Below are 20,116 nucleotides of genomic sequence, written 5' to 3'. Positions count from 1 at the left end.
GCAGAATCAGCTTTGAGTAACTGTACATTTTTCTCGCTGTTGGAGAAGACTTATTTGTTGGAGTTTGAATTGTTAATGGTCTGGGCTTATTTTGGAAAAAAAAAAAAAAAAAAAAAAAAAAAAAACAAAAAAAAACAAACCAACAAAACCAAAAAGATTGTGATTTTTGTTTTTCATTTCCTGGGAAATCCATGGGGACTTGCTTCTGTGCTCCAAGTGGAGATCCTTGAGCACCTTCGGGTGGGTCGGGGGAGAAGGGATGGTGAAGGAACAGAGGCTCGGGGAGGTGAAGTCAAGAGAAGTTAGCTTTATTAACAGCAAACATTGAAGGTAAGGGATAAACAAAGGGCTCACGAAACGGACAACTAGAAAAGTGCTTCCCTGCCCTAAGAATGGTGTCTGCTGGCTTCACTGGAACGTTTTGAGGCTCAGTCACTGTCACTGTCCGCTTCACTGGAATCAGAAGCTGCAGCTTCGCTGCCATCCTCCTGAGCCGAGTGCTCACTGCCACTTGCGAAGGGGCTGGCACTCCGACTGCGGCTCCTGCTCTGGCTACGGCTCCGCTGGCCACCACCATCACTGCCACTGTCCGAGTCATTGTCACTGCCCCTGTGGGCCTGCCCTCTGTCCTCCTCATCAGAGTCAGCATCATCTTCTGAATCAGCATCGCTACCGAAAATCTCCTCTTTGTCCCGGGCAGCACGAGCTTCATCCTCGCTGCTCTCATCCTCACCACTGCCACTCTTGTCACTTGCCTCATCCCTGTCGCCCTCCTCCCGGTCACTCTCACTGCCAGAGCGCTCATCCTCGCTGCCTTCCTTCTCACTGCTGCTGCCCTTCTCGCGCTCCTCATCTGTGAGAAAGCAATGACTGGTGAGTCCCACTGCCCACTCTCCCAGCGCTCCCAGGATGTGGCTTGTCCTTTACCTGAGCCCCCAGCCTCTTTCTCTTCGGCCTCCATCTCTTCCTCCTCCTCTTCCTCCGGTTCGTGATTTTCCAGCTGGGCTTTGCGTGCCTCCTGGAACGAGCAAATTGGGAAGGCGATGGGAGGTATTCTGTCAGACCTCTGACCCTGTCCTCCCCCACCTACTAGCCTCTCTTTAGTTATCCTGGGCCAGTGGAGCTTCTTGTTACCTGGGCTTCTAATTCCTTCTCGTTCATGTCACGGTGTTTGACCACAAGCAAGGCATTGGTACCTGACTGAACCCCAGCCTTGGCTCGGCGCTTACTAAGCCGGACCCTGCAGTGGACAGTTGCAGAAAGGGGAAGATTCAGTTAGACTCCACTAGGACCAATCTCAGGTGTCACCTATCAGGGCATGCCCAGAGCCAAAGAGAGAGTATGCATGCAATGTATGTGAGAGTTAATGTCTGTGGTTTGATTTGCCCAAGTCTTTTGGTTTGGGTTTTTTTTCCCCCCCATGTGTGTTAGTGTCAGATCCCTTGAAATTGGCATTACAAACAGTTGTGAGCACCATGTGTGCTGGGAATTGAACCCAGGTCCTTTGGAAGAGCAGACAGTAATCTTAACCACTGAGCCATCTGTCCAGCCCTGGTTTTAGGCTCTTTAGGATTTGCTGTGTTTTACCTGCAATTTATGTCTGTGCACTGTGTGTACAGTACCCTCAAAAGCCAGAAGAGGGCATCACATTCTCTTGGCAACTAGAGTGAACAGTTGTTAGTTGCTATGTGGGTACTGGGATATGAAACAGGGTCCCCTGGAAGAGTAGCCATCCAGAGTTCTTCATTGCTGAGCCATTTCCCAAGGCTCCTTACCAAATCAAAAACAAGACAATGGCAATTTTTCAGTTTCTGGCTTTTAAATAGGAAGAGCAGTGGACTGAAGGTGGATTGTAATGCTGTGCTGTCACCCTGCCTCCAGCCAGACAACAGGATCAGAGCCTGCCCTCTCTGTACTGAGCAGAAAAACCACAGGCACCAGGACAAGTTAGCTTTCAGTCCCCAGAGAAGAGTTCTGAGGTGACACTTTGGAAGTTGAGTCAAGTAATTAAAACCTGCTGTAGGGTTGGGGGGTGACTCAACGGGTAAACTGCCAAGGTGGAAGGAAAGACTAACTTCCCCCAAGTTATGTAGACTTCATGCATGCCATGGCATGCACCCAAAATAAGAGCAACAAAGGAAAACTGATAGCAACCTCTGGTCTCCACATAGGTGTACACCCATGAACATAAACACATCACATACCAAAACCACTAAAACTGTTGAGAGCACAATGTATCTTAGAGCACTTGCCTAGCATGTGTAAGGAAAATGATTGGGTTTATATCCTGCATCATGTGAAGGTTCATGGTATTAGAGGCAGCCCAGGCCAGCCCACATAAGTAGGCTCCTGCTGCTTTCACAAACACAAAAATCCTTAGGTACATACGACCTCAGTGTAGTTCTTGCATGACCTCAAAAAGCGGCAAACTACGGAAACAGTGCTGAGTACCTGGTCTCCAGCTCATTGTAGTAAACCCCATCGCCCTCTCGGAAGATGAAGAAATAGTTCTCTTCGTAGCCCTTACTGGCCTTGTTCTTCACATTCCAGTTGTATTCCCGAGCAATCTTATAGTCGTACCTGAGGAGAAGGTACACGGGCAGCCCATTTGTTCCTCGAGGAGTAAAGGAGACATACCTCTGAATTCCAAAACCTAACCCTAAGCCACTTACACATCATCTGGTGCATAATCCATCTCTTCCTCCTGGTCCCGCTTTCGTTTCTTTAGTGTCTCTTCCACAGGGAGAAAGTAAGCCACAAACTGGTTCCCTTCCTCGTCCATCATGCCCCTGGTTGGAGGGAAGAGGAAAAGGTCAAAGGCAAAGAAGGTGTGGTAGCATGTGCCTCTAACATTCCAGAGGGTGAGGCATGAGGAATGCCAAGAGTTGGAGGTCAGCCTGGACAGTAGGATCATGCCCTATCTCAAAACACCCAAACACGGGAGATGCCACAAGCAGGCCAAGGTGGAACGCAGGACCACTGACCTGATCATGGCCTGAGACATCATCTCTAATGCAGCTGCCCCACTCGTGTCCTTGGGGGCCGGGTCTGAGTCAAAAATGACCTGAGCACATGGGTTGATCCACATCTGGCAAACAGAGGGTACTACAGTTAGTCTGCACTGGATGGACAGGCACAGGAGGCTGCCCCACCTTCCATTGAGACTGACCTTAAAGTCTGGGAAGACGGGCATGACTTCCACCGGAGTCACTCTGGGCTTACTGTAATGCTGGGAGATCTGGCAGAACAAAAAGCGTGAGAAAGAGGAAGAATCTGAGCTACACTTTTGCCTTTATTCCCATTCCCCCAATTACCGATTTCTGGGCGTCTTCAAAAGTCTTTTCAATGGCTGTGATCTGGCTGTCCCTGTCTTTGTATATTTCTTCCTCTGTGAACTGCTGTTTCACTGATACCCCAATCCTAGGAATGAAGAGAAAGTCATTAAGGGTCGGTCTCTGGACACCCGAAAGTCTTGCCCTCTTCCCTTCCTGCTGTTTGTACTTACTTGACCTCAGGCTTCTCATTGGAGATGCCATATCTGTTAAACTCAGTGGAGATATATTCTGTCTTCCGCATCCATGGCACCACTTTAGCATGCTGCTGGGATCTGGAAAAGAAGACCAGGCACCTCAGGGTCCCATGTTTGACAGAGCCCACCCAGTCCCCATGTGGTACTGCCTCACCTCTTGGAGCTGGTGGGCGCCTGAATCTCCTCTTCTAAAAGTTTCTCATCAGCTGGATCCAGAAGAACTAGGGGGTGAGGGGCAGGAGGACCATGAGGGATGCCCAGGCCTGGCCTTTGCTGGCCTAGAGCAGACCCTCCCTGCCTCCCCACACACCATTGGGATCGATGCGGTAGGTGTCAGGGTTGATGAGATCGATGGTGACCCCCAGGTCTGGCTCAGTCAGGAGGTCGTGTTTGTGCTGTTTCTCCAAGGAAGTTGCTTTGTACTGAACAAACCTGGGTGGGAACACATGCCTGTTGTACTTTCCTGATCCATCCTCACGACCTACAACTACCCTTCCTAGAAGCTAAGCTTCTATGGAAAGGAACTCAGCTTTCATTGCTCCCAGAGTTGGCAGCTTCTCAGTAAAAAAGGTGTCGCATGCTGCTTTCTCTATTAGTATTTATTAAACATTTCCAAGGGAGGAAGATGTGACGAAAGCAGCAGCCCTTACCTTCACTGAACTATTTCATAGTTTCTCTGTCCTTGAGCTCAGTCTTACCTGTTCTGGTCAAAGGGGTAGGTGATGAACTTGGGGTCAAACGGGATGTCAGGAAGGCTATTGCAGTATTTGACTCGGCAGACCACTCCAGACCTAGGAAAACACTGGCTCAGAACTAGGTCTCACAGGCCTACAGAGATGCCTTAGCAGTTAAGAGGGAATATTTATCCTGTAGAGGCCCCAAGTTTGGCTCCAAGCACCCACATCAGCCTACTGACTACCATCTGAACTCCAGATTTGAGGCGCTCTGACACCCATGGCCTCTGTAAGCAGTTGCACAAACGTGCGCACACTCACACCTAATGATAAATAATAGAACTGGCTGAAGCTGGTGGCATAGGCCTTTAATCCCTGCACTTGGGAGGCAGACAGATCACTGATACATAAGGCGTTCCAGGCCAGTCAGGGATAAGAGTGAAAATCGCCTATCAAAAGAAATAATAATGCTGGGCAGTGGTGGTGACAGCATCGGTGGCCCACCCCTTTGATCCCTGCCCTGTAGAGGCAGGTGGATCTCTGAGTTTGAGGCCTGGTCTACAGAGAGAATTGGAAGACAGCCAGGGCTACACAGAGAAACCTTGTCTTGAAAAACCAAAAAAAAATAATAAATGTCAAAGCAACCACAAACAGCTACAGGCTGGCAAGATGGCTCAGCAGGTAGAGGTGCCTGCTGTCAAGCCTGTGGACCCCAGTTTAATATCTCAGGCCTATACCGATATGGTGGAAGAAGGGACTCCATAATAAGTCTTCTGATTGCCACACACAGCTGGGGTATGCGCACACAAAGTTGTTTTTAAACAAAAAAACTAGGCCCCTGCTGCTGGGAACGGACATCGGCCTCCGATCCCAGTACCCGGGAGGCTGCGGCAAGAAGACAGCGAGGTTGAGGCCAGTCCGGGCCACTTCATGCGACTCTCGGAAGCACAAGCACGCGCGCGCACACACACACACAAAGGGCCCTGCCACCGCGTCCCACCCCTCCAGGGAAGCGCAGCGGGGCTCACCTCTCAGGCAAAGTCCGGTGGGAATTGGGCCTGGTGGGGGGGGGGGGGGAGAAGAGAGGCTGATGTCAAGGGCTTGACAGCGTCAAAATGCAAAGAAGCGTCCCCGAATTTCGGAAGGGGTGATGGTTTCGTGCATGAAGCCAGATGCTCATCCGCTTAGCAGGGGGATCCTGTTGCTTCACTAAGGGGACTGAGGACTAGGTCCCTTCCTGAGAACCCAAGGTGGAATTCCGAAGTTGGATGGAAGGGGAGCAGGAGTGAACCCTGAGGGGCCGCCCCTTCGCCAGGGGTGAGCGCTGCGCGACATCGTAGCGGGGGCCCCTCGGCCTGGTTCCCGGCTTGCCGCTCCCAGCAGGAGAGGGAAGGGCAGGGGGCAGGGGACCTACCTGTGGCCATCTTCCCGCTGGGCCTGAGTCTGGATGGTGGGCGCCATCGCGACCAGGCGACGGCGGCGCCGACTGCGTCCTGGCCGGCCGCGGAGGGGCGAGCCGACTTGGAGACGCCGGACCCGAGGGCAGGCTCCGGCGGACGCCGGGCTCCGCGGGGAAAGGCTGGATGAAGGGCTCGGGTTGCACTCGGGGAAAAGCGCGGGCAGCGCCGGACGGGGACTCGCAGCTCCCACTCGGGCTGCTACTGAGACGCTGTGGAGCGGACAGATCGCTCCGAGCCGCAAGGCCTTCGGGGAAATACAGTGGGCTCAGTCCCTCGCAGCGATTGGCGGGCTGTGGGCGAGGGGGCGGGGATACGGGAAACCTCCTCCTCTGATTGGTCAAACGACATCCCAGGCTTGGCCGCGGATTTGAGGCGGCCGAGGCCCACGCACAGCCTCTCCTCCCATTGGCTAAGCCGTCTGCAAGGCAGAGCCAACTGAAGAGGAGGCGGCCCCGGAGCAGTCGCGCTTGTGACGCACTTCCGGTGTTCCAGCGGACCAAAATGGCTGCGCCCCAGCCGCAGGCTTCGGCCGTTTCTTCTGCTGCCGGTGTGTCGGGTCCGAGTTCGGCCGGTGGCCCGGGCCCCCAGCAGCAGCCGCAATCGACGCAGCTGGTGGGACCTGCCCAGAGCGGGCTGCTGCAGCAGCAGCAGCAGGACTTCGACCCCGTGCAGCGCTACAAGATGCTCATCCCGCAGTTGAAGGAGAGTCTCCAGGTGACGGCCGCGCGCCGCGGGGAGCGGGAGGGGCGCGTGCGTCTGCCCAAAGCGAAGCGCTGGCCGGCCGTAGTCGTGGCACGCTCTTAACAGGCAGAAGGATCTCAGAGTGCGAGGCCAGCCTGGTCTACAGAGCGAGTTCCAGGCCAGCCAGGGCTACACAGAGAAACCCTGTCTTGAAAAAAAAACGGCAGGGGGACCCAGGTGTGGGGGTCACACGCCTGTAATCCTAACACTCAGGGAGGCAGAGGCAGGCGGAGAAACCCTGTCTTGAAAAAGCAAAAGAAAAGGGAGAGGGGGCGGGGGGCGAGAGAGAGGAAAGAGAAACCCTTCTGGTCGTTAAGTTCCGTGGGGGAGACAGCCGGGGCGTCATTTCTGGCCAGGATGACTTGGTAGAGGGCATGCCCAGGAAACGATTGGTGAGACGTCCAAAGGACAGCAGGCCTCTGGGAAGATACCAGGAGAGATTGCTGTCGGGGCCGCCGTGAGCTTTCGCCTGTATCATCAGGACTGAGCTGCCAGCTGGAAGGAAGGACTGTGGTTGTCATGAGTGTGGGTCCTACTGTGCGTCTTCTCCCGAGTCTTACTTTTCTCTCTCACTGTCTTATCTAGACTTTGATGAAGGTAGCAGCCCAGAACCTGATCCAGAACACTAACATCGACAACGGACAGTGAGTGACTCCCCTGCTGCCCCAGAGCCCCACCTCAACCTTGGAAATGCCTCCCTCATTGCCCTGCCCCTTCCTCTTTAAGCCCTGCCTGGATCTCCTGGCCTGGGTTTAATTTCTTGGTGTTCGCTTACTGTGCCAGAGACTGGAAACTGTTCCTGAAACACTCTTTTTTTCCCGGCTGCAGAAAGAGCAGCGATGGACCCATACAGCGCTTCGACAAGTGTCTGGAGGAGTTCTACGCGCTCTGTGATCAGTTGGAGCTCTGCCTGGTGAGGCACTCTCTGAAATACCTTGTGACCAGGCCCTGCTTAGTTCCCCGCAGGAACATTTTTAGAAAGGTGCTGTGAGGTAGCATCACTCAGTAGTCGAGGCTCTCCTGACACCGGGACTCAGCAGGCCTTACAGTGACCCTTCCTCCAAATTCTGAGTAATGCACCCACCGTGGCCCGCCAGTCAGCCTGTCACTCCTTGGTTACCGCCTCTGTGCCAGATAGGTGCTTGAGCTGGTGCTGGGGGCTCTGTCTTCCTGCCTCTTGCCAACAGAGCTGCTAGTTCAGTGGAGTGACACAGACCAAAGAGGGACAGCTCAGAGTTGTCAAGGCTGTGATGGTAGAGGTCTGGACCAGAGTAGTCAAGCTCTGTAGGATGAGGAAGTAAGGAGAAAGTGACTCCCAGAAGGCCACTGGTGGAGCAAAGAATTCACCAGACAGTCTGCCTAGAAGAGCAGCAACCACAGGCCCTGAGGGGAGGCCATGGGGTCCTGTACTATGTCACCAGGGACAGCCAAGAGCTTGAGGCTGGAACTTTGGCTGATTGGGAGCAGGGCAAAACACAGGAAACACTTGAGTGGGCAGGCAGGGAAGCTCCATGATGGAGCACAGGCCAGGAGGGTGGGGGATGTGAGGAACCCTGAGGAGGTAGTGTAGTTGGAAAGTGATGGCCATGAGTCCCTAAGTTCCACTGCCAGCACCCACATGAAAAGCTGGGCATGGAAGCAGAACCTGTCGTCCCAGTGCTGAGAGATGGAGATAATTGGGACTTTGAGGCTTAGCAGCTGGCTAGCCCAGTCTAACTGGCTAGCTCCAGGTCCCAGTAAAAGATCTGTCTCCAAAAAGGGGGGAGGGCCACCCAGGTCTTGAGGAACAACATATGAGGTTGACCTTTGGCCATGCAGCCTCACCCACATGTGAGCACACACACAAAAAATCCCTTAAGTGACCAAGCCTGCTGGTATTTTCCCAGCTGCCTAAGAGGCAGAAGCAGGAGGGTCAAAGTTCAAGACCTGTCTGGACGACTAGGTAAGCTTCCTTTACAGGTAAAAGGAGCTGGGCATGGTGGTTCCCAGCTGATATTAACTTGAGAGGCTGATGCAGGAAGACTACCATAAGGTCCAGGCTAGCCTGGGCTAGGAGCAAAGCCTGTTTGGAGAAAAGAGAAGAAAGAGGACTGGGGATCTAGCTGAGAGTTTATCTAGCGCAAGTAAAGCTGTGGCTTCACCCTGCAGTGCCACACTCACACCCGCTCCCTCCAGGAACGGCAGTGGACTGCTGAGGTGTAGGGTGGGTCTCCCTACACTGGAGGCAACCCCAGTGCACTGGAGAGTGCGGGGGGGGGGGGGAGGGCGTGGAGGGAGGAAAGGCCTGGGTCCAGTTCCTTTCTTAGGAGAGAGGGGCATGCTGAGACTGGCTGAGACTGGGTGGGGGGGGGGGGTGAGGGGACAGTCAGTGGCTGCGCTGTGAGGACCGACAGACTGTGGGGAAGGACGAGGAAGTAGGAAGAGAGGGTGAGCATCAGGACTGTTTTTGGAATTAGGAAGGGTGTCAAATGATTTCTCTGGAGCTACAGAAGCCGCAGCTGTTCACCCTCCAAATGAGGGCACAGGAACAGGGGCTGCCGGGTTCAGAGTCCAGCGTGGTGACGTGAGCTCTTGAGCCGCTGACAGTGGGACAACCAGCTGCACCACTGAAGTTTGAGCTTTCCTGCATTGGCCTCAGTTTTCCTGTTTTGTTTTAAAGTAAGCTGGCTGAACTGTGGACCCGCTGATCCACCTCAGTTGCTGGGAGTACTGGCAGGTCCCCCACGCCTGCCTCTTATCAGGGTTTTTGCTGGCCTCAGCAAGTCCTGTCTAGCCGTGGGAAGGACTGTGTTTCACTGCACAGAACAGCTAGCTGGAGTTGTGTTGCAAAATGGAGTTATTTTGGGCTGGATTGGGAGGACTCTTCCTACCAAGGGAGTCAGCTCTGAGACAAGCGGCCAGAGAAGCAGCAGTCTGGGGAGGCGGTGGAAGGCTGGGGAGGTGGTGGAAGTCTGGGGGCTGAGGTGCAGGCGCTATCGGTGCTGGGAGGGACCTGCCCCCTGGGGAGAGTGGCAGCCTTGGGAGGAACCAGGATGAAGTGCTGCCCCTGGGAGAGGGGAGAGGACAGCTGCTGGGTGCAGGCGCTGTCAGGGGAGTGAAGACCAAGGCCGGGTGTTGGGACGGGAGCAGCAACAGCTGCTGCTCAGCAGTTGGTGTAAGCACCGTATCCTGCTTCACACATCTGCACCCGTTCTCACCAGACAGGAGGAGGTTACCCATTTAAGGAACTGGCCGTGTGTAAAACTACTGCCTGTTGTTGTGGGCAGGGCATGTCAGCTGTGCACATGCAGGGGTCAGAGTACATGCAGCTAGTGGCTGATTCCTTCCTTTGGCTGTGTGAGTCACGGGGAAACAGAACTCAGGTCCTCAGGCTTGGGAACAGCACTTTACCTGTCTGACCAGCTCGGCTGTGTACACCCTTAAGCCCAGCTCTCAGGAGGATGACGCAGTAGGGTAAAAAGTTAGAGGACAGCCTTGTTTGCCTGCATAGCAAGTCTGTGACCTAAACAACAGCGAAAGCACTCAATAGCCGAGTCCCAGAGGGCTGCAGCTATGCATCCTGGCTGACCCAGCAAGAGGCTGGCCAGGCCAGACTCTAACCTCGGAGACCCAGAGCCAATCAAGTTAGCCACAGGTCGGGGGTGGAGATGGTTTTGCGGGTGCCTGGAAGTGATGCTGCTGCTGTCCTCTTTCCTGCCTTCCACAGCGCCTGGCCCACGAGTGCCTTTCACAGAGCTGTGACAGCGCCAAGCACTCTCCAACACTGGTACCCACAGCCACCAAGCCAGACGCAGTGCAGCCGGACAGCCTGCCCTACCCACAGTACCTGGCTGTCATCAAAGCCCAGATTACCTGTGCCAAAGACATTCACACTGCCCTGCTGGACTGTGCCAACAAGGTCACTGGCAAGACTACCGCACCCTCAGCTGGCCCTGGGGGCAGCCTCTGAGGGGGGCGGGGCAGAATGAAGTATGGCTTAAGGCAAACAGGTGCTTCCCATTTCTGTTTCCCTTGCCACACAGGAAGGCCGAAACCAGCAGGGGGCAGCAGAGACCTGGTGCGAGCCGGGCCCTCCTGTCCGCCGCCACAGCCCACTCTGCCCCTGCCCTGAGTAGACTGAACCTCTGTGCTGGGGCCTCCACCTCCCACCTGGGTCTGTAGGTCTTCCTTAGGCTGCCCCTGTATGTGGAATCCCTTTTTTTTCAATCCATCTCCTCCCAATTCTGCCTCTCACTTTCTTTTTGAAATGGTGTCTCACTATGTAGCTGAGCTAGTCTTGAGCTGGAGATCACATGTGTTTTAGGGAAATCAAAATGTCTGGGTCACCTGCGGCCACAGGAATGGACTTTCTGGCCCAGAAAAGGGAAGTGCAGGAACGCCGGTCCTGACCTCAGCACACACAACCTAGGAGCACCCTGGGCCCCCATTCGACCCTGCGTCAGCAGAGTGCGCTGCCGGGGGCATTGTGCAACGTGTGGGGAGGCCTCCTCGCCAAGACTCCTTGGTGTCTGTATTTTTAGCCCCAAAGCAGAAGTGAAAAGGCCCTAGCAGGAGTGAATCATGGGTTCTGGGGAAGAACCCAGCTCCTCCGGGAAGCAGGCCCTGGGGAGGGGTCTTCAGGGAAGGAGGGCCCCACAAACACCCCACTTTCCCAAGGACTTTTGGGGGCTCAGCCTGCAAGCCTGGACAAGTGCTAGATGGAACTCCCAACCCACGGCCAGCTGTCTGTCTGGGTGACAGGCCGGGTGACAGACTGGCTGGAGAACTGCCCCCCAGTACCTTCCGCGCCCTGCTTCCCATGCCACCAACAGTGGCCTCATGACCTGGACCTTGTGAGCCTGAGACCTCTGATTCACAGGAGCCCAAGCCCCACACTGAGCAAACCTGAGAGTATACACACCTCCCAGCGCACGCACACACACCTACCTTCAATGGTGATGCCTAGTTTTCTCTGCAGGGAAGCCCAAGTTCCAGCCGTCTGTCTAGTAAAATCATCCCCTCCAGCTCCCCAGGCGGCTGGGGTAGAAGGCCTTGCCTCAAGTCCTCCATCATGAGCCTTGTTGTTTTCTTTGGAGTTGCAGAGAGCAGTCTGACTCCATAGCCCAGCCTAGCACCACAGCATAGTTCCGGCTACCCTCTAACTCAGGACACTTGATTCAGCTTCCCAAATACTGCTGTGTGTGTGTGTGTGTGTGTGTGTGTGTGTGTGTGTGTTCACCTGTGTGCAGAAGGGCACCCATGTGTGGAGGCAGAGGCCTCTGGGCGGGGCACGGCCCTCTTGCTCTGGCACAGGTTCTGTCACCCTCTTTCTCCTGCACACCACCCCAGGCCACTCCTGGGAGCTTCCAGACCTCTAGCCTTCACCTTCACTTCATACAAATGTCACCATTACAGAGGGCACGGCCACGCCCCGCTTTCATTTTTTAAACAGGGTCTCTCATGTAGCCCAAGCTAATCCTGAACTTGGGATCCTCCTGCTTCAGGCTCCCAATTCCTAGGGCTGTGGGGTATGGCACTGTGGGCACTTAGGATATACCTTGATGTCTTCAGGTGGAGGCAAGAAAACTGCAAGTTCAAAGCCATCCTGGGACACATAGTAAGACTTCATCCCAGCCAAAAGGAAGAGGTGACCCTTCAACACCTAAACTCAGGGTAAGATTGATGACTGGAACTACATCCCAGAGAGATACATCAAATGGTTCCTGTCACTGGGCACCCACCACAAATCTTGACCCTTGTTTGTTTCTGGAAACAGTTTGGGGATTAGTGATCTTGCATACAGCTGAAAACACCCTAACCCTGTCCAAGGTAGAACAGGCCAGTTTCCAGCCAGGGACTCTCACTCTGTATTGGCTGGGATATGACAGTCTGTGGCGCCAAGAGGACAGGCACAGCTGGCCCCAGGAGCTGATGTCAACAGCATATGCAGGGAGGTGTGGTACCCAGGATACAGGGCCTAACTGCTTAAAACCACAGTGTGGGTGACAGGCAGTTTCCACCACCATACAAGACAGGCACCAAGTCACAGCCATTAAATATACGCCAGCAGCTGGGTGTGGTGGTGCACACCTTTAAACCTAGCGCTCAGGAAGACAGACACAGGCAGATCGCAGATTGCTGTGAGATCCAGGCCAGCCTGGTCTACAAAGCGAGTCCAGGACAGCCCGTGCTACGCAGAGAAGCCCTGTCTCAAAACAACACATGGCAGCCTTTTGTAGGGCCCTGTTCCGTGAGAGCTGAAAATCCCTAGAGTGGAACAAAATGCAGCCTGGTACATAAACCAGAATACAAGTTTTGAGGCCAGACAGGGCTGCAGAGTGAGCACCTGTCTCCAAAGAGAAAGAGAGGGCTGCCTGGGCACTGAAGGGGCACAGTGGGTGGCCTCGCTTCTGCCCAGCCAGGGGAGCCACGCTCAGTCCCTGGGACACCCAAGTCCGAAGGACAGGGCTGACTCACACGAGTCCTCTGCTGGCCTACACTCAGAGTACTAGCAGTTGAGAGCCTCAGGCAGGTGACAGAGAAGGAATTAGGGTCTCATGGACCCTCCCCCAGCAAAAGTGAGGGATCCACAGAGCACACGCCTCCCCCTCTCTCTGGCAGCAAGAGTGAAGAGGCTTGGGCAAGGTTCCAGGAGCCCAGGGGAGGAAGCCTGGGTGGGTCATGAAGGGCCTTGCTGAGGCCTCACCTTTTCCCGGCCTCACAGGCACAGAGGGAGGCTGTGCAGGGCCTTGCACCACGAAGGGCTGTGTTTGAGGAAGAGAAGGCCGCAGAGCCAGCCAGAGTGGCCCCTGCGTGTAATCTCAGCACCTGAGACACAACAGTAGGCTTGCTGCAAGTTCAAGGCCAGCCTGCTTCACACAGCTACAGGCTGTCCTGTCCAGAAAAGAAACCCAGGGCGGACACGGGCCCAGGCTCCACCCCCAGCAGAGAGAGCACACTGGCCATCCTCCCACACACTTGGACCCTGCTCCATGTGCGAGTACCACAAACACCCAAGCAGCCATCCAACCACGTGACTACCCAGCCTGCAACCACCACTTAAGCCGCTATCTCTCACCCCATCAAGACTTTGCCCATCACCGCTGACTCAGCCCTGCTGCAGAGCGCCCGGGCTCACTGGGGACGGAAGACTGGCTCGTGTAGGTGCGGGAGCGTGCAGGCTGCGCTGCCCACAGAGGCAGGCACGGGAGGGAGCTCACGAGCGGCCTGCCGTCACGCGCCTGGTGCTACGTCAAGCACCAAAGTTCGCTGGTTTCACGGCCTTGTGACTGGTCCACTCAGGCCTTCCACACTGTCAGGACCCACAGACACACACGGAGCACAACAAACAGCTCAGCCGCAGAGAGCCCACACACACCTCCAGGTCCCATGTGCACACCTGCCAGGACTCCCTCGGTGCCCCCCAGCCCACGGTGGCCCAGTTACACGCAGGCGGGTGGGGTGAAGTGACGGTTCTCATGAAGCCCCTTCAAAGGCGGCGGCTGCGGCGGTTACAGTTGGCAGCTCTCCAGGGGCCACCTGCAGCACACAGGGCAGGAGGCTTCACCTCCATTCCCAGGCCCCTGCGCCACCGGAGCCCTGGGCACACTCACGGGCGCGGCCCACACCTGTGTCCCCAGCTGCTTACCGGGAGTTCTAGGACTGACTCCCCATCACACACACACACACACACACACACACACACACACACACACACACACACACACACACACACACACACGCCTCCCGGCACCCCCGGGGAACACTGCAGTTGGCAGCGGCTGTGGCCCTGCAGCACCCTGCCAAGCCCACACTCGCAGGCAATCACGACGAGCACGCACGTGCCGCGTGGACGCGGGCCCCGGCCCGCCCCCCGGCTCTCACACCCCCGTGTTTCCCGTCCCCGCTTGTTTTTCTGGAAACTCAGCTCTGGGCTCACCTCCCCCCGCCGCCCGGGCCGGAAGTGCTCGCTGTATTTTTAGCCTCCCTGGTTTCCGCCCCTTTCGCCTCCCCCAGCCCCCCCCCCCCGTCGCGCGCGCGGACGTGGCCGCGTGCCCGGCGGGCCTCGGCCGTCCCCTTCCCCGCCGTCATTCCAGAGGGGATTCCCGGCCGCCGGCCGCGCCGCGGATTTTCCCCGCTGGCTGCGTGGGGACAGGGAGGGGTCGGCGTGAACTTCCTTCTGGGACTGGGTCCCCGGGCGGGGGCCGGCCGAGAGCCCCGAGTCCGGGGTGCCGGGACGGGCCTGCACCCCCCGGCGGGGAGTGGCCTGGGCCCGAGGCCCCGGTGTGAGCGGCGCCGGCTGAGCCCTGCACCCCGTGGGGTAGACGGTGGCGTCTCCCTGAGGCCTGCGGCCCGGCGGCGTCCGGGACCGGAGGGGCCTCCGCGCTCACGTCCCCCGGCTGAGCCCCGGGCCCGCCCAGCCCCCTCCCCGGCGCTCGGCCCCAGCCCGGTGACTCAGCAGATCGAGGAGGGGGCCGGGCTGAGTCAGGCTGGCAGAGGCCCGGGTCTCCGGGGAATCGAAACCGGAGCCCCTCCTCCGCGCCCCGTCCAGCCGCCTGACCCCCGCCCGGCGCGCGCCCCCCGCGGTCGCCCCGGAGCTGCTGCTCAGGGAGCTGCGCACGGGGCGGGGGGGGGAGGTTTTGGGGCGCCTCCTCCCCGTCCCTTCCCGTTGTCCCCGAGACTGTTTACAACAGACGGCAGCCCTGGTTACAGGAGAGGAACCCAAGCGTCCGGGCTGAGCGTCACGGCTTCCAGGAAGCCCCCCCGCCCCGCCCTAGCGAGTGAGTCACGGGCGAGCGGGAGGCCGCAACCGTGCCACCACAGCCTACGGCCTGCCCAGCTCACGGGACCGGCCCGGGAGGGCCCTGGCCCCAGAAGGCGCCGCAGCAGGGGTTCCCCCTGCGCGCCCGCTCCGACGAGGGATGAGGCGGGCCGGGAGCTGCCCGGTAGCCTCTCCCCGCCTCGGTACCCGCGCGCGCCGCGCCGTGCGCGAGGTCCCCAGCATCGGAGTTACACCCCTGCCCACCAGAGCCCCCCACGCACACTCTTCCACGGGGGATACCCTTCAAGTAACACTTCTCCCTCGGGCGTGGCGGCCCTGCTTCTCTCTAGTCCTAACTCCTGGGTGGTGAGGACTGGAGAATGGCGAGTTCCAGGCCAGCCAGGACACCCGGCTGGAACGCAGAAACCTTCCAGATGTGCTTGCTCTTGCGTTCCCAGAGGCCCACTCGGCGTTCAGGTGGCCTTTCAGACGCGAGCTTTCATCCTAATAAAAGACTCGGGCTATTTCAGTCTTGAGATTTCGGAAGCGAAACCTCTTAACGATTTAAAGTGCAGCTTGGGTAAAGGGGCCCTGCCCAGCCTGCCGGTCTGGGGGTTGGAAAGACCACTCCGGAGCTACAGCGAGGGGGAAGGCTCTGAGTGTTCCTTCCTGGGCCAACTGTCTGACGGGTTCTGGGCCCAGAGATTGTAGTTTTTATTTCACCTTCCCTCTTCATCTTTATGTAACCTCCTTCCTTTTCTAAGTTTGTTTACCGACCCCCTCTCCTACTGTGTCCACTCTATGTAGGTCATTTTTCTTTCTTTTCCCTTTCTGTAGTAGGGACGGATCTAAAGAGTGCGTGCCAAGTAATCACTGCAGCACGGAGTCTGTTCACTCCCTCCCCCACCTCCGTGGTTCCTCTCTTTTCAGAAATAGGACCTGGACCTTGATCAATGGCTGAGACTGGCTTTGCCTCCACCTCTGAATGCCAGGATCACAGCCATATGCCATATGTCACTGGCCCTTTCTTTTCCAGGACAGTTTTTCTCTGTGTTTTTCAAGACAGGATTTCTCCGCGTGTATTCCTGGTTGTGCTGGAACTCTGTAGACCAGGCTGGCCTTGAACTCACACAGCTCAGTCTGCTGCCTCGCAGGGGCTGGGAGTCATAAAGGCTTGCCCCGCACCAGTCGCCTTCCTACTTTTTAAGACAGAAGTCTCTCTAGGCTACCCAGGCTGCCCTGGAACTCACTGTGCAGTCCAGCCAGGCCTTGGTTTTGCCAGCCTCCTGCCTCAGCCTCGCCTGGTGTCCCAATCACAGTCCTAAAGCAGCGGGCCTGAGCGCGTACGTCTCTCACTTTTTGTTTTTCTCTCGGCTCCTGGCCATCTCTGTCTCTCCCGGCTTGTCTCTCCCCGCCCCCGTCTGTCTCACACACACACGCCCTCCCAGTCTCTGCCCTTCTCAGTCGTCCCGGGAGCCCTGCCCCGCTCCTGCCCCAGTTCTCCTCAGGGTGTCTTCGGCCCTGGAGAACGACTCGCCCCGCCGCCACCCTCCCCACGGTGGGTCACACCCCCAGCCCTCCTCCCGAGAGGGCGGGGGGGGGTGCCCACGAGCTAACCAGCAGCGGGGCGGAAGGGGCCGGGTCGGAGCGGGCCGGGCTCGGCCGCGGGGGCGCGTCCGGGAAGCTCCCGAGGCCACTCCCTCCCCCGGCCTCCCCATAAAGGGCGCGCTCTCTCGCCTCGAGCCACAGCCCGGCTGCCGCGACCCGCCCGTCGCTCTGCCCCGCACGGCCGTCCGAGCCACCATGGACCTCTCCGCCATCTACGAGGTGAGCCCTGCCCGCACGGCACCCCCGATGCGCCGCGCTTCGACCCGGGACGCCCGCACGCCGGGCCCCGGGGGGCTGCGCCGCTCCGCACCTGCCCGTGCCCCGCGGTGCCCCCGGAGCCCGGGCTGCCGTGGGCTGGACGGGGCGCCTTCGAGGCTCCCCCGGGCTGTGACACCGGGGCGCCCGACGGGCGGTTGTGGCCGGGTTGGGTGTGGGGGGAGAGAAGGGGTCGAGAGGCCCCGGGGGGGGACAGTGCCATGCTTTGATTTGGGGGCCCCCGGGTCCGTCCCGTCTCGTGGGAACGCCCAGTTCTCTCCAGTCTGTGGGAGCCGGGTGGGGCGCCCGGGCCGAGAACCCACAAACCGGAACGGCGAGCTCGCGGGGTGCGCTGCCCTAGGGGCGGGGCGCCGCCCCCCAGGCCTCCGCGGGGCCCTGACCGAGCCCTGTTCCCCGCAGAGCCTCCTGTCGCTGAGCCCCGAGCTGTCGTCCGGCCCCGAGGCCCTGTGGGCCGCCCGCCCCTGCCGCCCGCCCGGCCGCTCCAGCAGCCTGGTGGAGGGCCGCAGCTGCGCCTGGGTGCCGCCGCCGCCGCCCGGCTTCAAGCCGCTGGCGCCGCGCCCGGAGCCCGCGCCCGCCTCGCCGCCCGCCGCCGCCTCGTCGCGCTACAAGACCGAGCTGTGCCGCACCTTCTCGGAGAGCGGGCGCTGCCGCTACGGGAGCAAGTGCCAGTTCGCGCACGGCCCCGCCGAGCTGCGCCAGGCCAACCGCCACCCCAAGTACAAGACGGAGCTGTGCCACAAGTTCTACCTCCAGGGCCGCTGCCCCTACGGCGCGCGCTGCCACTTCATCCACAACCCCAGCGAGGACGCGGCCGCCCCGCGCCCGCCGCACGTGCTGCGCCAGAGCGTGAGCTTCTCGGGCCGCGGGGCCTCGCCGCCGCCCGGCCTGCCCGGGCCCTGCCTGTCCGCCGGCTCCTTCTCGCCCCCCGGCTCGCCGCCGCCGCCCGCCGACCTGCCGCTGTCCCCCTCGGCCTTCTCCGCCGCCCCCGGGACGCCCGTGGCGCGGAGGGAGCCCCCCGCGGCCTGCTGCCCCTCCTGCCGGAGGTCCACGCCCGCCGGCCTCTGGGGGCCCCTGGGCGGCCTGGCCCGCAGCCCGTCCGCGCACTCGCTGGGCTCCGACGCCGACGACTACGCCAGCAGCGGCAGCAGCCTGGGCGGCTCGGACTCGCCCGTGTTCGAGGCCGGGGTGTTCGGGCCCCCCCAGCCGCCCGCGCCCCCGAGGCGCCTTCCCATCTTCAACCGCATCTCTGTCTCTGAGTGACAAGCGCCGCCTACCCGGCCCGGGTCGGCCGGGCCTCCAGGCGGGGGAGGGGGCCCGGGGGGCTCCTCGGCCAGTTAGCGGCCTCCTTCGGACATTCCAAGATGCATTAACCCGCTCCCGTGGTGCTGGGCTGGGGCAGGTCCCCAGTCTGCCAATTCAGTGTTCGGGTGGCTCCGGTTCCTGGGCCTGAGACTGTCTGCAGGACGGTTGACCGTTGGCCCTCCGGGCCGCGTCCTCGGTTGCTTCGGTGAGGGGCTTGGTTCCCCAGGCTGGCGTTGTGCAGCCCTGCCTTATCCCGGAGTCCTGGGGCTACAGCTACACCACCCCTCCTGGCCTCCTGGAACCTTAAGTGCTGTGAAGAGCTGGCTCCCACGACCCCGTTCCCACCTTTATTTTTTACCCCCACCGAGAGAGACAGGGTGTCTCTGTGTAGCCCTGGCTGTCCTGGACCCACTCTGTATGTTAGAGCAGGCTGGCCTCGAACTCAGAGATCCACCTGCCTCTGCCTCCCAAGTGCTGGGATCACAGGCGTGCGCCCCGGCGCCCGGCCTCACCCCGTGTTTTCAGTAGACCCCAAGGTTCAGTGTCTGGTGGTTGGAGCCTCCCCCGAGGGAGAATCCTGGTGCTCGAATTTCCCTCCCAAAGAACATAGCCAAAGCCATTGCCAAAGCCCTTCCCCCAACCCCTGGGCCCTTTTATTTATGACGACTTTATTTATTGTAATAAGATTTTATAGTATTTATATCTATTGGGTCGTCTGCTTCGTTTTTCTTTTTGTAACGTTAAGACGGATGCTTTACCAGAAATAATATAATAATATATTGTTGTACAAGTCTATTTTTGTGGGGTTCTTTTTGAATTTTTGAATAAAATCTTGAGCGTGAACGGAGATGGACTCTGGCTTTTCCTGGGGGTCACAGCCACACCGCAGCGCTGTCAGCGGGCCTCCGGGCCGCGGCCTGGGGGCGCTTACCTGGCAGGAAGTGACGCCGGCAGCGCGGAGGTTCACCTGAGGGGGCGTGGCGAGATGAGGTCACCGCGTGGAGCCGGGAGAGCGGGTTCTGGGGCGTGGGGCCTCGGGTCCTGTCCCTCCGGCTCCTGACCCGGCTCGGGCGGAGAGACGAGATGTTTCCGTCCCCCGGGGCCAAGGCGGGCGGGGCGGCGCGGCGAGGACGGAATGTGCCGGAACGCGAGCCCGGGCGGGGGTCAGCCCGGAGCTGGCCGGCCCGCGGGGACGCTGCGCCCCGCCCAGGAGGCCGGGCCCGGCTGCGGACGCACGGACGCCGCCTCGTTTATAAACGTTGGCAGTCCCCTGCCTCAGCCTCGGAGGCGCGGGGAGGAGGTCGGGGTGGCGCCGCTGAGCCCCTCGCCCGCCTCTGGACGGCTTTCTGGGGTGCCTGGGTTTGACCTCTGAACCCGAGCGGCTGGAACTCTTGGCCGGCCTCCGGCCTCGACCTCAGCGCTGCTTGGGGGGCCGTACTGCGCGCCCCCCGGGTGTGGACGGGCTGGGGAGACGTGGGAGGCCCCGGGCTCCGCGCGCCCCTCCAGCCCCGGCCGACCCCGCGGCCTCGGGCCGACCGCGATCGGGCATTTCCGGAGCTCCGTCGGGCTCGGCTCGCGGGGCGCAGGGCTGGGCGAGCCCCGTCCTCCGACCATACAAGGCAAGGGCTCCGGCTGGGCCGGCCGCGCCGGAAGCTGGCCGCGTCAGGGCCCGCGCTCCGCCCTCGCTCCCCTCCCTCCCCAGCTCCTCCCACCTACGGCTGCGGCCCGGCTTGTTTCCCCTCAGCCTCTCGGCCTCTAGGGCTTCCGTTCGGCTCGCTCTGGCTCC

At 59.4% G+C, this 20,116-nt stretch overlaps 3 protein-coding genes across 5 annotated transcripts; 2 read left to right on the top strand and 1 right to left on the bottom strand.

Annotated features, from left to right (window-relative positions):
• Positions 1 to 287: 287 nt before the first annotated feature.
• Positions 288 to 6,143, bottom strand: Paf1 (PAF1 homolog, Paf1/RNA polymerase II complex component). Its single transcript, XM_021662243.2, has 14 exons — positions 5,618 to 6,143; positions 5,232 to 5,261; positions 4,228 to 4,320; positions 3,840 to 3,961; positions 3,684 to 3,750; positions 3,506 to 3,607; positions 3,315 to 3,420; positions 3,170 to 3,238; positions 2,985 to 3,088; positions 2,673 to 2,789; positions 2,452 to 2,580; positions 1,135 to 1,240; positions 928 to 1,018; positions 288 to 853 (listed from the first exon to the last, which is right to left on the bottom strand). The coding sequence occupies exons 1-14, from the start codon at positions 5,662 to 5,664 to the stop codon at positions 429 to 431; spliced, it is 1,608 nt and encodes a 535-aa protein (XP_021517918.1). The 5' UTR covers positions 5,665 to 6,143; the 3' UTR covers positions 288 to 428.
• On the top strand, positions 6,132 to 15,668 carry Med29 (mediator complex subunit 29). Of its 3 annotated transcripts, XM_060366544.1 has the most exons (6): positions 6,140 to 6,377; positions 6,990 to 7,048; positions 7,233 to 7,317; positions 10,111 to 10,302; positions 11,955 to 12,056; positions 13,108 to 15,668. In XM_060366544.1, exons 1-6 carry the CDS (start codon positions 6,165 to 6,167, stop codon positions 13,213 to 13,215), a joined length of 759 nt encoding a protein of 252 aa, XP_060222527.1. In that variant the 5' UTR covers positions 6,140 to 6,164; the 3' UTR covers positions 13,216 to 15,668. The 3 variants fall into 3 exon arrangements, with proteins under 3 accessions (XP_021517920.1, XP_060222527.1, XP_060222526.1); XM_060366543.1 differs by having other exon boundaries at positions 11,955 to 15,668; XM_021662245.2 differs by lacking the exons at positions 11,955 to 12,056; positions 13,108 to 15,668 and having other exon boundaries at positions 6,132 to 6,377; positions 10,111 to 10,625.
• A 1,004-nt stretch (positions 15,669 to 16,672) lies between these two features.
• Zfp36 (ZFP36 ring finger protein) lies at positions 16,673 to 19,177 on the top strand. Its single transcript, XM_021662244.2, has 2 exons — positions 16,673 to 16,971; positions 17,428 to 19,177. The coding sequence occupies exons 1-2, from the start codon at positions 16,948 to 16,950 to the stop codon at positions 18,286 to 18,288; spliced, it is 885 nt and encodes a 294-aa protein (XP_021517919.1). The 5' UTR covers positions 16,673 to 16,947; the 3' UTR covers positions 18,289 to 19,177.
• The last annotated feature ends 939 nt before the right edge of the window (positions 19,178 to 20,116 follow it).

Source organism: Meriones unguiculatus, chromosome 14 (genome assembly GCF_030254825.1).
Source record: "Meriones unguiculatus strain TT.TT164.6M chromosome 14, Bangor_MerUng_6.1, whole genome shotgun sequence".
Lineage (NCBI taxonomy): Eukaryota > Metazoa > Chordata > Mammalia > Rodentia > Muridae > Meriones > Meriones unguiculatus.
The sequence above is the reverse complement of the archived record's forward strand: the minus strand, read 5'-3'. Positions and strand labels throughout refer to the sequence as shown.